Source organism: Dicentrarchus labrax, unplaced genomic scaffold (genome assembly GCF_905237075.1).
Source record: "Dicentrarchus labrax unplaced genomic scaffold, dlabrax2021, whole genome shotgun sequence".
NCBI lineage: Eukaryota > Metazoa > Chordata > Actinopteri > Moronidae > Dicentrarchus > Dicentrarchus labrax.
In genome coordinates, this window is record NW_026136711.1 from 17,405,193 (window position 1) to 17,422,940 (window position 17,748).

General features: G+C 40.5%; 2 protein-coding genes across 3 annotated transcripts; one reads left to right on the top strand and one right to left on the bottom strand.

Annotated features, from left to right (window-relative positions):
- Window positions 1–780: 780 nt before the first annotated feature.
- On the top strand, window positions 781–4,162 carry LOC127372474 (EEF1A lysine methyltransferase 3-like). The gene is made up of 3 exons (XM_051416197.1): window positions 781–1,122; window positions 1,276–1,387; window positions 1,812–4,162. The coding sequence occupies exons 1-3, from the start codon at window positions 961–963 to the stop codon at window positions 2,207–2,209; spliced, it is 672 nt and encodes a 223-aa protein (XP_051272157.1). The 5' UTR covers window positions 781–960; the 3' UTR covers window positions 2,210–4,162.
- An 8,353-nt stretch (window positions 4,163–12,515) lies between these two features.
- On the bottom strand, window positions 12,516–16,596 carry cnpy2 (canopy FGF signaling regulator 2). 2 transcript variants are annotated; one of them, XM_051416194.1, is made up of 6 exons: window positions 16,433–16,596; window positions 16,078–16,184; window positions 15,873–15,988; window positions 14,612–14,809; window positions 14,310–14,406; window positions 12,516–14,212 (listed from the first exon to the last, which is right to left on the bottom strand). In XM_051416194.1, the coding sequence occupies exons 1-6, from the start codon at window positions 16,579–16,581 to the stop codon at window positions 14,169–14,171; spliced, it is 711 nt and encodes a 236-aa protein (XP_051272154.1). In that variant the 5' UTR covers window positions 16,582–16,596; the 3' UTR covers window positions 12,516–14,168. The 2 variants fall into 2 exon arrangements, with proteins under 2 accessions (XP_051272154.1, XP_051272155.1); XM_051416195.1 differs by lacking the exon at window positions 16,433–16,596 and adding an exon at window positions 16,406–16,424.
- Window positions 16,597–17,748: the final 1,152 nt, after the last annotated feature.

Sequence of the window (17,748 nt, forward strand, 5' to 3'; positions counted from 1 at the left end):
TTTTGTGTTTTGAACTGCAGCACTGATGCATAAATCAATTGATAATTATAAATAAATAAATAAAATATAAATCATTTATATAAATTATTCTGATGACTCATTAATCATCATGCAAATCGCTTTCTAAGCAAAATTGCCAAACATTTTATAATTTCTGCTTCTCAAATGCGAGAGCAGACAGTGTTGTCTAGCTGGCTATGAGAAGAAGACGGAGATGATGCAAAACATTTTTTTACTCTTAATGTCACTGATTCAAAGGCAGGAGGCCCCTGAAATAATCAAGTAATATTAATATAGTTTAATAAGTGTAGATTTTTCTCCACATAACATCAGCAACATGGGATGTACAAGGGTAAAGTATAAAGTATAATCAGATCATTATATTGCTCTCCCTAATCATGCCTTAATGAAAGGTTACATGTCCCAGACTGCACTGTTATCATGTGTCTGGTGCACAGTGCTCCTCTTGTGAGTTATTTTAGGGTCCAAACCGGAAACTCTGTGTCAGTTGGTTTTATTTTTCAAAATAAAAGCTCCGTATAACTCTACACTCACAGTACTGAGTTAGCTGTAACTAAAACCCTCAGTCTGATTTAAAGGAGAAGTAAAAACGTTTTTTTATAAATGTATGAGCAGTTCATCTCTCTCTTTCTGAAAGTGAAGACTAAAATTAAAAAGTTAACTCAGCTGTTAGCTAGCGTACTGTCAGTGTTAACATTTAATAGATGTCCTTAAAGTTAACATTAACAACTTAATAAATTAATGGCTGACTAATTTCCTTTTCTATTATTTTTGCGACGACTTTTCTACAGTCTTCATACAACTTATATCAGTTAAATACCCTAATTGAGACAGGCTACCAGGTAGCTAGACAATGCTAATACCACCTGACCCGGAAGGCGCATGTTATCGTAACGTTAGCTAACTTTACGTCGAGTTAACCGATTTAATTTACCAACCATGAGTTGTGCAGGGGATGAAGACGACCCGTTCCCGGTCGACGACTGTCTGTTTGCCGAAACATTTTCTCAAGATAGCGTGTACACTTTAGTCGGTGAAGAGCTGAAGATAAGACAGCTGTTCGGTGCCAACCTCGGTGTGGCTGCCCCGGTGTGGGAGGCTGTAAGAGACACTGCTTGCTTTATGTTGACATTATGATATAACCTTATATATGTGTTGTGTGTGTGTGTGTGTGTGTGTGTGTGTGTGTAATATATCTGCTAAGTCAGTGTGAGTGTTGTGCAGCTCTAACAGTGTTTATTTGTGTGTACACAGGCCTTACAGCTGTGTCGGTACTTCGAGCAGCAGTCGGTTGAGTTGAGAGGAAAGCGCATCATAGAGCTGGGGTCAGGGACCGGGGTGGTCGGGATTCTGGCAGCACGCCTCGGTATGTTGTACTGCGGAGGAATACATTCAGGTCCATGGTTGTGAATGGCATTATAGACTCCCTGAGCCTCTCCTGGCTGCTTGTGTATGTGCGAGGAAAGTTATGTTCTTATATCTCTCTGCTAGTCCAGAGTAGAAGTCAGTGAACTGTGTGCGGCTCCACTTCCAGTCTGTCATACAGCTCTGAAGCTCACAGTTACTTCCACCAGAGGCACTGCAAACCTGCTGCTTCTGCCACAACAGGTGTTACTCCTATAGTGTCAGTGTCCATTCAGCAGTCTGTCAGAAATATGTTTTTAAAGTAGAGTAACTGACTGCGTGTGTTCTGTGTGGTGCATTTGGGGATAATATTGTAGTGTGTGAAGTATCTTGAGTTGAGAGTCTCATTGATAACACACTGGAATCAAATGTTCATCTCTTTCCAGGTGCAGTGGTGACCCTCACAGACCTTCCTTTGGCTCTCCCACAACTTCAGGCCAACGTGTCTGCTAACATGCCACCCAGTGGTTGGCCGACCACCCTTCCCACTGTCCTCCCTCTGTCCTGGGGTGAGGACCACATGAACTTCCCTTCTGACTGGGACCTGGTGCTTTGTGCAGATATCATTTACCTCCCAGAGACTTACCCACTGCTAGTGGAGACACTCGCTCATTTGTGCAAGAACGGAGCACTGGTGTATCTCTCATCCAAAATGCGAAACGAGCATGGGACTCCAGGTTTCTATGAGGAATGTCTGCCAAGCAGATTTATTGTGGAGCTTATGAACCGTGATGACAAACAAAACATTAATATATACAGAGCATTTCTGAGGAAAGACCAGTGACAGCAGGGACAGAGTGCAGGAGGCCTGGGATTAGTTACTGTGCTGAGATCAGTTATGACTCAACAGCTCAGTCTAATTAATCAAATGTTGATGTTAACAGTTACCTTCTACAGTATCAAGTGACTGTATTTTAACACTTACAAGTACTTAGTTTTACTTTTACTTTTTTTTTTACTTAAAGCTGCAATTTTGGGTTTTATAATGCGACTTCAACTTGAAACAATTATCTAAGTATTCTTGTAAACACAAAAGAGAGAGCTTGCCCTTAGTGGGTTTCCTCTATATTGACAAATGTTTCACTCAGTCAATCAGCTGTCAGTCTGAAGACATTAAATGTTTGTGCCATGTTTAATGTCAGAGTCTTTTGAGACGCACCAAATAGTAGAACATTGTTAACTTACTACTTCTGTCGTAGTTGACCATTGATACTTTTATTTATATATTTATTATATTACGTCGACTGTTTTTAGTCATTTGAAAATCTATTGTATCCTATTAAAGGTCCAGTGTGTAACATTTTGGAGGATCTATCAGCAGAACTGGAATATAATATTCATAGGTATGTTTTCATTAGTGTATAATCACCTGAAAATAAGAATTGTTGTGTTTTGGTTACCTTAGAATGAGCCAGTATCTACAAAGGAAGGAGGTCCTCTTCCATGGTGGCTGCCATTTTGAGCCACCACGTTTCTACAGTAGCCCAGAAAGGACAAACCATTCTACCATGGTTGTAGATACTGCCTTTCGTGTATTTGCAAGCTTCACGGCCACTGTACTGAGCTGTATTCAAATGGCTGCAATCTGCAACTGTAGCGATAGATACCACTGAATCCTACACACTGGTCCTTTAATATTTCTCTCATTACAACTGAGATTGTGTTTCTGATGATCTGACGATTGTCTTCTACAGTGTGATTTCACAGATTTTGTATGATTGAGTTTTTCTACTTTATTTTTTCTTCTTTTTTTAGTGTCTTTGCATACCATGTGTGTCCTTACCTATTAGTTAGGTGGATAACTGCCACCTGAGGTAGACCTCTTTACTCTTCAGTGGAAAAAAACAATTCCACTTCAATAAATAAATTGGAGAAAAAATATCCCAAACTAAAATTTTAATTGAATGTATGAGACATATCTCTTTATTTTCACTGACATCCAAACACTTGTTGTGAGCTTTAAATACAGTTTGCAACCAGTCAAAGGTTCTCATTGTGATTTTATATAAAACAGCCTTATGTTTTCTTAAGGAAATCTGAATGTCAGCAGTCCAGAGTTGTTTTTATAGAGACAGATCAGCTGCTATTACAGCTTCAGGCTGCGGTGCCGGTCTGCTCAATCACCTGACGGGAGATCTTTTATCACGTCTCTTTCTTAGTTTTGACTCCATGTTGTTACTGTCATGCACAATGTAGTTTCAGAGAAGAGCTTGTAATGTCATCAGTGCATTTCTTGAAAAAGGGTCAACTGCTCCTCCCAGGCAACTTCTGCCCTACGTCTAAAGGTATAATCTCAAACTTCTTTTCCACATTTCTGATTGTTCTCTCGGTTAAAACACTGAACTGTCTCACCCTGTCCATTGCATCAGTACAGATGGCACAGCGGCCTCCTCACACATGCTCAGACATCCCATTGGTTTCTGCGAGAGTGTTGAGCATATATTCTAGAAAGAGCTGAGCCTTCAGCTTCAGATTAGATTGAAAACAAATCACATGATCACAACTTTAAAAGGCCTTGGAAACCAATTTCCATTCTCAATAAGCGGATTACTATGAGTGATTGGATTCCACATGAATTCAAACTTTCAAACAAACTATTTTGTCTATTTTATGAGACATAGCTGTATTTGTGTTTTGGCTTGTGGTCTTCTGACTGGGTTGTCAGTTGGTGAGGCTTTGTTGGAACAGTTGACTTCACATTTTTTAGGGGCTTTAAATAAAATTAATACCAACCCTCCCTCCACACAAAGTTATTGAGTGCATCACTTACTGTCTTCATGATCATCATATCTGGGTGGAAACTTCTATCCACAAGCAGCATCAAAGCTCAGAAAGATGCAAACACTGGTTCATTTTCTCAATAATCAGGACACTTTAATGTCATACTGTGATTACTAGTGACACCTCTGTCACCAGCTCAGTCTGGACAGACATGAATCATAAAGCTGGGTCCAATATACTTGTGTAATATACGTCCAGAACTTACTGTACTCTAACCATTAACAAAATTATTATGGGTTTCTAGTATATTTTATATATTAGTTTTGTAACTAACTTTCTAACATGAATCTTGCTCTTACTTGAAATGCTTCCTAGTTATAATAAAGCAGGACTGGATGTGGAAACATCTTCCTTTTTGGTGAATGTGCTGTTGATATGTAATACGATGTTGTTTTTACTGAGATATATAAAACCCAAAACAAAGTTCATCCGATCCCCAACTATTCTGTCAACATCAACAGATTGCCCTCCCTGCAGCCTGCTGTCTGTATGTACTTCATCCCCTCTCTCCTGCTCTCTGCTGATGTACAGACTTTCTGTTCAGAGAAGGAAAGCCTGTTTGTTACGCTGGAGAGTTTCAAAGAAAGGGAGACAACCCGTCCGCTGCCTGTCTCTCCCTCTGCTACAATTCAGCCGACAAAACAACAGATCCCTATCTCCATGCAGAGTCTGCTCTCCATCACGCCGACCAACTCCCACACGAGTGTCATGCAAAGTGCAGATGACTGGTTTTGTTGTTATTCATGATCATTTGGGCAAAGTTATGAAAAGTGTTGCCAGGAAGTGGTGATGTTGACCAGAGTGCCATTTGGACTGAGAGGAAAACGTACAATTTAAAAACAATCAAAGTTCGAACATACATTTTCCACTTAAAAGTATTTTAATTTTCTCAAATATTGCTTTTTATGAAAAGTAGTAGACCATGTGCAGTTGAGTGAGCAGGGACTTACTTATAATGTAGTTGTGAAATGTTCTAATAATCGACTTGACGACAAAACTACCATTAATCGAAATACAATGATGATAAAAAAGCATTTTTCACCTGAGCTGATGATAAGAGAGTTTTTATCTGCGTTTTCAAATTTCACTGTGTTTATATCTGAACTAAATTCCATGATAGTTTAATACATGTTGTAAGCAAAAAATAAAAAATAAATTAAACTTGTGTTCACTTTAATTTTGTATGACTTTAAAGAGCAATGATGCAGCTAAAGATAGTATTTCTGAAAACCTGATTAAAAAATTCCTCAGTGGTATTTAAACTGTTGGCTGGATGAGAGGAGGATGGGCTTACAGTGACAGGGGAGTGTGTGTGTGTGTGTGTGTGTGTGTGTGTGTGTGTGTGTGTGTGTGTGTGTGTGTGTATGTGTGTGTGTGTGTGTGTGTGTGTGTGTAGAGTGGGAGGGGAACAGACAACCACCGTCCTTTTAAAACAAGTTGTCCTGTTTGTACTTCATTAGACCTCATATCACCTCATGAGCAACAAGGACAATAATCTGAAAACAGCAATTAAAGGTATGTGTTGAATGTGTGTAGCTATCTCTCCATTTATGTAACAATATCTAAATTCCAGGTGAGGCTTTTTTTAAAATTAGTTGTTTCATATCCAGTCATGTTAAATGTAAGAATATTAATATACGTTAAAAATATTTTAATCTTATGCATTTTAAGAACATACATAACGGTTAAATAAATGACCCTTTTTTTCCAAGTTTCAGATTTGTGTTTGAGACCAAAAGATGGAGTTCTGGCCTGAGAATCAGGGGCAATCATCTCTATACTCCAAATTTGGTACTGTTCCTGGGAGAAACTGTACACATAAGTAAGTTCAGTGCTATGCTTACTATTTCAGTCAGTATAATCTTTGGATGATCGAGTTTGTTGACATTGTTCTATGGTTTGTAATGTAGTGTGCCCAATAACTGAGTGACAAAAAGTAATTTCTCACCAAAGAGTCAGTTACCTTATTTGTTGCAGACCCTTAACTAACTTCAACACTGGCTAGTTACTGAAAAATAGTCTTAATACAAACTGCTACATTGCTTTTATAATCAAGAGAAACTGTACAACTTTAAGCAACATATTATTTTCAATTTCAAAATGTTCTCACAAATTCCCCTTGTCATCGGAAGATTTTCTAAGACACAGCATATTAATTGTGGAAGATGGCTTTGTTGAAATCATTTGAATTTACCCACACCTTTTATCACCATTTTACCCACAGCTACCATGACAGACATCAGGCAACCCATTATCCATTGTACTATGGTGAGCAGCAGGATCAAAGCAGGGAGTCCAGTTACTGGACAGTACCAGGATCAAGAACAGGAGGGGCTCCCCAGGAGTACACTAACTGGACGGACCAGGAGCTGAACACCCACACTTCTTCTCACTTCCCTTTTATTCTTGACCGTCACCCTCAGCAGCACCAAGACCTGGGAGAGTATCAGTCGCATGAAGCCAGAGACAGAGAGTGGACAGCAGCTCAACGAGCAGCGAGGGAATATGAGAGAGGATTTCTGAGGGAGGGATGGCAGAGGAGGTGGGAGCCCTGCAGTCCTGTCCGCTACAACAGGGACGTTTCTACGAAAAGGAGCGACAGCAGCTATCGAGAACTGGAGGCTTGGGCAGCTCGATACAGCCATTCACTTCCAAGGAGGAGACGTATAGAGGCAGAGTTGAGGGGTGCCTCTCAGGGGCTGTTGGAGAGCAGCAGGGCTCCAGAGAGGGACAGCAGGAGTGGGACAGATCCTCGAGTGGCAGCGCTGCAACAAGCCTTACAATCGGCAAACATCAGAGAATCAGGACTGTGGGATAGAGGGGGCAGACAGCAAGCTCCGACCTATTATCCACCACAAACTCCTGCCACTGACACAAGCCACATGTTGGACATGAAGGAAAAGACCGGCTACCAAAGGAGGATGTTCAGCCAACCTCCTGGCTATATGGCTCCCCCTCCCTACAACAGCCCACATAAAACTTCACCTGTGTTGCACCACTATGACACCAGTTGGGAGCAGAAAGGTAAGAGACAAACCTACTGGTCACAGCCCACACTCAGAAAGCAGGATATTGCTGCAGATCTGCAGGATCACAGAAAAGCAGAGAAAGAGGATTTTACTAAAACAGATGGGAATCCATATACCTTCCCAGAGCTTGAAGGACTAACCCACCAAAGACAGGAATCAGATGCTGTACAGGCAAGCAGTCCTATTAGTATCCAGAAAACACACATACAGCCTGAGGGTACGTTACCTCTGCAACAACCACATGTGTTACATGAAGTTCAGAATAAAAATATAAATGAGGAACCATCCTCAAAAGTCATTGAAGGAAGGAAGTTCAGATTAAACAAAAAGACAGGTGGGCTCACCATATTCTGCTTGGTGTCTCGAATAGCAGGCACCACAGAAACCCCATCATTGCCACTTTGTACCTCGCAAACAACCATTCAAACCGCAGAATTAGGAGAGGTTTCTAAAGGACTAAAGGACAGTGGAGACACTGATCAAACACACATACTCTCAGACGAGGTAGACTTCAAAGCGCCAACACTCACAGTGCAGTCAAGTACGTCTGATGAGAGAAATCTCACAGCGACACCTACCTGTGCAGAAAGTAAGATGCTTGAGGTTAATTTATCAAACAAAGCAGAGACAGATGTCGCCTCAGAAAAAGCTAATTATGCTGATTCTACATTTGGAAGACAAGTTGCTCAGTCAGTGCAGCCAGTGTCAGTCAAATACCCTTTGTGGAGGGAGCCTAGTTTCACAAGCAGGGCAGAAACGGAGAGTTCATCATCATGTCTGAAAGCAAACAGTGAGGAAGAAGAATCCGATGTTCTGCACAACCAAGAGGACTCTGCTGAGGTTCATCCAGTTGACACTGAAGTGAAGAGACTGGACATCAACAAAGACACAGAATCTGAAGACGGTACAGATCTACTGGTTATTGACACAACCTGTGTTGTTGTTAAAATGGAGCTAATTCCATCACCCAAAAAAGAGCATGTTCACTACTTAGACTCCACACCACACACTGAACACAGTCCGCTTGATATTCAATCAGCCGTCTCTCCTGAATGTGTCCAATCAAATAGTCAGCTGGATCAGGATGTGACAACTGACCAAAATGCAGAAACAGACCCCTTGCACATTAGTGAAAGGCCCAAGACTGAACTAGACTCAGATCTTATGGAGAAACAGGCACTCTCAGGAGAACATGAACTCTTGTTCCCCTGCTTGTCCTCATCTTCAGTTCTTAGTGAAAGGGAAACCTTGGAGCAGCGCGCAGAAAGAATCCTAGGAATCCCCCTTCATGACTGCAACACTGAGCAGCAACCTGAAGATGCAGCGTCACTAATTGACTCGTGTGTGGACGACCAGGAAGTTGAACCTTCCTCAATTAAAGATAATGACATTCATGATGCAGTTGAACAAATCCCAGAGGACACAACAGAGGAGGATCAGTCACAGAATGAGTTAGAGGTCAGACAAACTGAGGATGCTGTGTGTTTACAAGAGCATGATGATGTCAAAGATCAGGTGGGGAATGAAGGTGGTGAAGATTTTGAAAGACCAGAGGAACATGTGTCGAATATGGAGAATGACATTGACTCTCAACTTGAAACAGACATCAAAGCTTCACCTGAAATTGAGATGACTGAGGATCCTCTGCTTAAATCTACTAGTGAAGACAGTACAACTGAGCAGAGTCAGGGAGAATATCACCCTGTTGAAAATTATTCCTCTTCTCAACATCCCTCTCAGTCTCTCAGTCCTCCCACCAACCTTTCTAATGATTCTTCGTTTTCACCCTCGCCAGACTGTGAAGCACCAGACCCTGCTCTTTCTCACATGCTCTCATCCTCTGATCGTATGTCTCTCTTGTATATCTCAGAATCAAACATAGAGGAAGGTCCTGATCCTGAGTTGATTGCCCTCAAATCTGCAGAAAACATGGCTCCTTACCCTGAAACTTCATCTTCTCCTCACACCCCATCACAGCAACTTCCATCTCCTCTTCTACCTAGATCAGCTGACATTTCCCCAACCTCCACTCCCCATGCAGACCATTCCCAAAGCCCTTCTCCTCTGGATTTAATAGATCAAACTGTAGAAAATGTATCTGGCGTTGAGGACCAGGATGAAGAGGGTCAAACTTCACAGCTGCTGAATGCTGTGATCAGTGACGCCCTTGAGGACCATGCCAAAGATATGACAGAGGAGCTGGTGTCACAGCAACAATTAGAAAGTAGGCAGCCAGATGCTGCTGCTTGTGTGACAGAGAGCAACGTCACTGATGAGCAACAAACAAAAGAAGACGATAAAGATCTTAGAGACCATATTATGGAGCACACACTGAAAATATCCCAAGAAAATGCGACAGAGATCAACATTTTGCAGCAACAACTTGAAAGTTGTATGACTGAAGGGCAACTACCAAAGGAAGTCAATGAGGACCCTACAGACCACATTATGGAACAGACACTTAACGTATCTCAGGAAAATGCGACAGAGGTCAACATTGTGCAGCAACAACTTGAATGTGTTCAACCAGAGGATGTTGTTTGTGCAGAGAATTATATGACTGAAAGTGAACTACCAAAAGAAGTCAGTGAGGATCCTACAGACCACAGTATGGAACAGGCACTTAAAATATCCAAAGAATATGCCATAGAAGTCAACAATTTGGAGCAACAGCTTGAGAGCTGTATGACTGAAGAGCAACTAGTCAATGAGGATCCTACTGGTCTTTTGGAAGAGACAATATTCCAAGAAAATGTGACTGGAAGTCAAACTCAAACAGAGCTCAACATTTTGCAGCCACAATTTAATAATGGCCAAGAAGAGGATGCTTCCTGTCTAAAAGAGACACATATGGCTGAAGAAGAGCAATTACAAAAAGAGGCCGATGAGGATCCTACAGGTCTTTTTAAACAGACAATATCCAAAGAAAATGCTACAGACTCTCAAACTCAAATAGAGATTGAGGTTTTGCAGGACACACCACAGACTGAGCCATTTTCTCTTCCCTCACCTTCAGACTGTGAAGCATCTCAATCACTTTCGGATGTGCTTTCGCCTTCCGGGCTTCCTTCTCCACCACATGTATCCCACAGGTCAGACACAGAGTTTGTTTGTATTTCGGAAATGGACTGTCCTTCAGTTCTAAATCCTGATGTTTCTCCTGCTGGTGGCATCCCAGAAACTGTCCCTTCTCCTCTTCACCTAGACTCTTGTGATGAATCCCTTCAGTTCCCAACTTCCTCTGATTCACCCCCAGTCTTGCTTCCCAGCTCTTCAACTTCTCTTCCACAAGGGGAAAGTGGAAGCGTTTCCTCTGACTTACCCCTTGAAGAAGAGCCCCAATATCCAAAGTCCCTGTGGGATGCGGTAAATCGCATTAGGAAACATACAGCGCCTGACTCTGAGAATGAGGAAGAGGAAGTGAGTGAGCTGTGGGATCCAGAGAGCGCAGGGGAGGACTTGCTTTACCCAGATGTGGAGGTGGACATGAATTTTGATAAGATAGTCTTTGGCAAAGCAGAGCAACAGGAGGTTTCAACAGAAGGAAGTGTTGAGGATGTAGAAGTGGGACAAATCCAGCAAGATCCGTGTCATGAAAAGCCAAGGGGACATCCTGAAGAAGACACACTGTCCTGCAGCAGCGCCAGCAGCCACGGCTCTAGGGACACTGTTATTGTAGCGGATGAGGACGATGTTGAAGAAACACCACCTGATGGGAACGACAAGGATCTTCAGATGGCTGAGGGAGAGCAATGCTGCTGTGGTGAAGTAAAACATGAGACTGCAGCAAAGGAGGAAGATGATGGAGATGAGAGAGTCACAAATGAATCTAGCGAGGAGTGCTTGGGTGAGGCGGCAAATACAACAACAGAGGAAATAATAGACACAGAAACAGATCAAAAAGAAAATGAGGAGGTTTTTATGTCATCCGAGGTCACTGACTCAGACAAACAGGATGATTCAAAGTAAGTAACGTAAGTCTGTAAAATAACTGCATAAACAAGAAATGCTGGCCTGAAAACAACAACTACAGTTTGTACCATCTAATTTTGTATTGTGCCTGACAATGAATGGAAGTCATTTCCTCAATAACATTTTGTAGCCAATATTTTTTACAATGGCTGATGTCTTTTTTAGTTTAAGTGTAATCTTAGAGCTTTTATTGTTATGGATGCATGGTGATTCATTTACTGTTGTTATAGGAACATTTAGCATTTAGAGAAATCAAAAATAAACCAAACCAACTGTTTATTTGACAAATCTATTCTTGTAAAGCAGAACTTGTCATACTTTTTCTCCAAATCTTAATTTCTCTTTATCTGCTGTTTCTAGAGTATTTAAGGTAGTATGTAGCTGTGAAATTATGAAAGTGGATATAATAAAAGATTAGATTTTTTGGAGTGATTTTATGGCAAAACCCATTGTTCTGTATTGTAAGTAAATAAAATGGTGGAGTGCATTAACAGATCACTGTGGTAAGTTCATATTGTTCATCATAAAGTTCATCTCGCCTAGTGGTGAGTGTTTTGTTAACTTCTGTTTCCAACGCAACGAATGAACTATTTCAAAATGTATGCAATCATGGTCAATAAGTCCTTAAAATGCTCAGAAAAATGGAAATTGAACAATTTAATGACAACTGGACAAACTCCATTGTGTGATACAATCGAAAGCTTCATAACAGCCACTAAATAAAAAGGAGTCAAATATGATGATATAAATAAAGTCTAAAACTGGAATATGTTTTAGTTCAAAATATAATTGATATGATTTTCCTGCCTACACATTTTCACTTTAGTCAGCAGTCCATTATAATGTAATAAAGTACGTGTCTTCTCCTCTCAATTAAATCTGTCCAACAATACACTGAAAAAGTTCTGTAATGTATTATGTTATGTTTTTAAATAATAGTTTATAAGTATAAACAACAAAAGGACCAAGACATTTAATGTGTGCTTTTTGAGCCTGAATGTCCTTTGCTAACAGAATTAAATCAAATAAATAAATAAATGTATCTATCTAAATCTGTGTATCATGCAGTATAAACACACACATAGTATCAAAACTGTTCATTACTGGTTATATCTGTCACCTTGGTATGAGACTTGCACGCAAACATCAGAATATGCTGCTACGAAACATTTCAGCGACACCAATTCATGATTTAACTGAGTCAACTGATTCGTGATTGAAACTCTATGACTTGTAGTTGAGAAATTAGAAGTTAAACTTTTGTTGATGTTGTACAAATATATTTCTATTGATTAAAGACAAGACAGATGCAGAAAACTTACAAAATTTATATATAAAAAAAAGGAAATATCAGGACAATGTTCACATGAGACAGAAAGATCATTTTCTTCACACATTGAAAAAGTAAACAATACCAAAAATACTTTGTGGATTTTCTACATTGACAATACAGCATGAGGACTTTCCATCTGAGTATGACTCTTTAATTTAGACTCAACTATCAGATTGTGGACGACAGCACACTCTAGTGGGGTTACATCAGAGCTCAGCTTTACAAGACAGAAGAAAAAATAACTCTTCTCGACTCTTAATCTCATAATTCAAAGGGATTGCAGCTGTTTTTTTGTGTTTAATGGACATAGGATGTGTAATCTGCCTGCTCCTCAGGATACAACCGTCCAAACTATTTTATACTGTTTTTGTTTGGTATAAAAGTTTTTTTTTCAGCTCTGGATCAGAAGGGCAGCATGGAGGGAAAGTAGATATTTTTCAGATATTAAGTTATAGGTACCATCAACATAGATTTTACTCCTTTTACAAGTCAATACCTGAATTGACTTTGATATCAAAGCAGATTAAAACAGTTAATGTATCAATGCTAACAGACAAGAAGAAAGTGTGTGTGAAGGAGTGTTTTAAAGCCTCGGAAAGGTTTAAAGTTTGAATTCACAATTTTGCCCAAATCAATAGTTATGATTCCCATTCTTCCTTAATTTTCTTTTTTGACTTTTGCTTAAACTTGAAATGAAAAAGATTTCTTGAACATTTCAGCTCATGAAGACTTTACCAACATCAACCCGCTCACCTTAGCAGCGACATTTAATCTTTTGGATCAGTTTTCTTAACAACAGTAACAATACCTGGTGGTGGCCAAAAGGGCATCGATCTTTGAAGGGTGTGATACAACATGGGCAACATTTTGTCAATTGGACATCAGTGAAACTATTTCCACTCAAATCTAAAAGTATCTTAATTTAACGGACCTTTAAATTGCGGCCTTTAACTTTTTTACCTTAAGGAATATTTAACAAAGAAAGAACAGCACTTACTGACCTAACATCAGTTATTCCTGTGATCTCTGACAGTTCAATAAATATTGATGAGCATTAAAAACTCTCTATTGAAGCTAGAGCTGAGGATTGATTTAATGTGGCATCAAATGACACTTTCAGACAGCTGTATGGATGTCCATTCATTGTGAATAAAGAAGACTTAAGGACCAGTTGACCAAACTCCAACCTGATCTCTGTGTACTTGTCTTAAATTAATATGCTTACTGTATATACGCAGTTAATCCTGTAAGACATCCTGTATCTACTGGGGAGTGTAACTTCATTTTTGCAGTTTCACAGTTTCAGTTTTACCTGCTGAGGAGCATCTGAAGGCAAGACAAGAGCCTTCATTTGAAGCACAGAATATTGAATAGTATAATAACTTACGGTATATAATAACAAGTGACAAGATAGTCCAGAGATATGATGGAAAATGGCAAACTGGTCCTTAAATTGTCACAGATCACAGGAATAACACTTATTTTCAGGTGGATTTCCTCCTGTTTTACATCATAACTTGTACATCTTCCACCACTACGATGGCATAAGCCGGTGATAACTGAAAATATTACAGCACCCAATGTCTCCAGTTCAGCTGAGGAGAGACGGCAGTGAGGGCGAGGGGACATCAAAGTTCGTCGTGGGGCATTTTCAGAGCATGGTCACAGAGGTCTGCAGAACACACAAACAATTAAAATACAGTCGCTGTGGTGGAAACTATAACTCAAATGTCAGCATTAAAAGAAGAAATGTTGAGAGAAAAACATACCTGTCCTCTTGCTGCAGAGTTTGTCTTTGACATTATCCGTCTCATGAGCAAAGAATTCAATGATTTCATCTTCATTCTGCTCAACAATTGTTTCACACTGGAGAACAATAATAAAGAAAAAAGACTGTTAAAAGCTGCACAATTCACAGTACAAGTCACAAGATTGTGGGGTTGGGTTGCATCAAAATAATCTAGTTATCATTAACAATAAAAGCACGGTAATGCAAGGAGCCTAAAACATGATGCATTTACTAATTAACTACTACTTTGTGGAGGAGGACTGTACAGAAACTTGCACTCACTGCAAATTTTAAACTGGCTGTAACTCTTGAATCGAGTGTGGCTTCTGAGAGGTCCATGGCCTCACCGCTCCGAGATTTTATCCTAATGTAGGACTTCCTGCTTGTGGAAGAATCTGTGTGCTCGCCGTAGTCCTCCATCCTCTCACACACACTCTCCATCAGCTCGAGGAGGTTTCCCTCAGAGCGAGCCAGAGGAACCTGGTGGAGTTAAAGATGATGTGAAGTTTCTCTTCATGCTAACCCACTCACATAAAACATACCACTTAAAATGATATTTTACTGCAGCAACACCTTATTGTTCTCAAGTGTTTCTCTCACACTAAACCTGATACTAAATCAGATTTCTTTAACAACATTATCTTGACTATCTACTACTATTTACAACCTGGAACTCCATGATAGATTAAATTTCACTCAAACAATTAGTTTTTTTTACTTCTTATAGAAATGGGCCATATGTATAAAGTCCTCTGTCACAGTAAATGTAACTTTAAATGTACAATATCAATACATATCATGATATTGAACATTTTCTGGAAATTAACTGAGAAACAGTTGTTTTTTTTGTTTTTTTTTGTCAAATCCAGCAAACAAATCCAGGTTCTTCATCACGTTGATGCAAAGAATACAAAAATCCAATATTGTCATTAAACAGTCCTTCTTGGTTATTTGCAGCTTTGGCCACAGTGATCTAATGCACCAAGAAGAGGTGTGACTAAAGCTACGGCATGAGATCATCTCACAGTATATCTTATAATGTCACTCAACCCTAACTTGTTATATCACCTCAAACTCAACAAGTCTTCCTGTGACACACAGAAACCTCAAAGTAAATTATTAACAGGGCTGCTACTATAGATTACTTTACTTTATCGATTAATCTGCAGATTATTTTCTCAAATGAATGGATTAATCATTTGGTCTATAAAACATCAGAAAACACTGAAACATGCCCATCACAATATCACATCCTAGTCTATCAAATGTCTTGTTTTGTCCAACCACAGTCCAAAACCCCAACATATTTAATTTTATTATCATATAGGACAAAGACGAGCTGCAAATGATCACATTTTAAACCACAAAATGAGTTTTTCTTTTAAAATTATCATCGTGCACGAAATCAAGCAAACAATTAAACCCAGCTTTAAAACACATGCGCCACACTACTTGTACAGTAGTAGTACAGTAGTAGTGCAGAGCAGCCTACAGAGTGGGTTGGACACAGATCACTACGTGGCTGCTGCTGCTGCTGCCTCACCTCTCGGATGGACTGGCTGCCGTCCGGATTGATCCTGAAGGATCCGGTCTGGATCATTTTCTTTGGATCTATTTGGGAGATGGCCCACTCCATCTCGTCCACCAGAGCCCTGCAGGCTGCGGGGAGCCAAGAGGACACGCATCAGGGTTTTATATGTGTGCTGAACAGAGAGTGAGCCGGAGAGACAGGACACACAGACACGTACCTCCACATCTCATGTCCTGTCCCTGTCTGGCTGCCTGGCCGACGCTCAGGAGCAGACACAGAGCCACACACGATGTGAGCAGGAGAGCCGCGTCCCTCATCTTGTACCTGAAAAACACACACACACACACACACACACACACACACACACACACACACACACACACACACACACACACACACACACACACACAGGCTGACACATTAACCGGCAAACCAAACGGTCAACTCACTCACTAACACGTTTTAGCCGGTAACTTCTGAGCCACCGCTACAGCTACAGTGAGCTTTCCGTCCGACTACCGTGAACCAGACAAACATTCACACACATTTAGTCAACTTTCCAGTGAACTCACGGGTCTCTGGCGGTGTCCACCGTGACGCGTTTACACGCTGCTCCATCGCATTCGGTGGAATGTGGTGACGTAGGCAACGGAGCTGCTGGACCGGAGGGAGTCGCGCTCGAGACAGCGCCCTCGCGGGGCCAGGAAGACAACCGCTCCATGACAACCGCTCTGCCGTTACCGAGGCAACCTCTCAGCGCAGCAGTGAGCTTAAAATGCATTTGTTGTTTAAAATGTATTTTAGCTATGTTATGAAGGGGGTGGGTCAACTTTAGAAGAAAGCAACTTCAATGACACAACTCATCTAGCAGCTAAACTTCTGCTGCTGCTAATAAAAGCAACAATATTTATTTTTGTGTAAAAGGATTTAAAAACAGGCTGATTTAACGACTAAAAGCAAACTAAATGCAAACAAGGTGATCACAGTTGTTGAGGTTTGAGTCAAAACACTCATTAAAAATTGCTGGTAGCCCCATCATCATCATCATCATCGGCGGTCACTCGTAGTCGAGTATGACCGTCCTCCTTCTTGGGCCTTGTGGGTCTTCAGATGGGCGTAGAGGCTGATCCTGGACCCGATTATTCTTGTGCAGTGTGGGCAGGTGAAAGTGGTACTGGTGGGTTTGGGCTGGGCCTGTTTGGTGGATGCTCTCTCCTTTCTGAGTCTGTGTTTGTGGTGGAGCCTCATGGACAAGGTTTCTGCATATCGTTTTTTGTCATGTCCTCCCAAGTCTTAAGGTCTATGTGGAACTTGATGTTTGTTTTGATGTTGTCCTTATACCTCTTCATTTGGCCTCCTGGGGAGTAGAGGACTTGTTAGCCCCATCAAACCCCTGCAGACATATCATGCTTATTTTGTGCTCAGCAATATACACTGGAGCTATCAAGTCAGAGACAAAGTACAGTTTAGACACCAGGCGATCCTCCCAGCAGCCATAGTAAGAAAACACAGGTGTGATAACATTGTGTAAGTGTTAATAACATTGCACACAGTGGAGCCAGCATGCACAATACCAGGACCCTGAAACCAAAGCAGCTAAATGGAATTTACCAATCATTAATTTTATTAGGCAATAAAACCAAATGCCAGACACCAGAATTAACTGGTGAGTTATATATATATATATATATATATATATATATATATATATATATATATATATACATATATATATAGAAGACATTTAAGTTGACCTCCTTCAGAGACAGTAAGTATGGAAGACATAACAAAAAAGGTGTCTGGGTTCTAAGTCTATTTTTAATTTGGGTGTTAATTTGGTGGTCATATTTTCTTCACTGAGTAGATAAGATGTCAACAGCCTCTTCAC

What these genes read in the sequence shown, in the direction of transcription:
- LOC127372474 (XM_051416197.1), top strand. Translation starts at nt 961, where the DNA reads ATGAGTTGTGCAGGGGATGAAGACGACCCGTTCCCGGTCGACGACTGT. An exon ending in CTGCCCCGGTGTGGGAGGCT is followed by an intron (nt 1,123 to 1,275) that starts GTAAGAGACACT and finishes GTGTGTACACAG; the next exon opens with GCCTTACAGCTGTGTCGGTA. An exon ending in GATTCTGGCAGCACGCCTCG is followed by an intron (nt 1,388 to 1,811) that starts GTATGTTGTACT and finishes ATCTCTTTCCAG; the next exon opens with GTGCAGTGGTGACCCTCACA.
- cnpy2 (XM_051416194.1), bottom strand. Translation starts at nt 16,581, where the DNA reads ATGGAGCGGTTGTCTTCCTGGCCCCGCGAGGGCGCTGTCTCGAGCGCG. An exon ending in ACAGGACATGAGATGTGGAG is followed by an intron (nt 15,989 to 16,077) that starts GTACGTGTCTGT and finishes GGCTCCCCGCAG; the next exon opens with CCTGCAGGGCTCTGGTGGAC. An exon ending in CAGCCAGTTTAAAATTTGCA is followed by an intron (nt 14,407 to 14,611) that starts GTGAGTGCAAGT and finishes ATTGTTCTCCAG; the next exon opens with TGTGAAACAATTGTTGAGCA.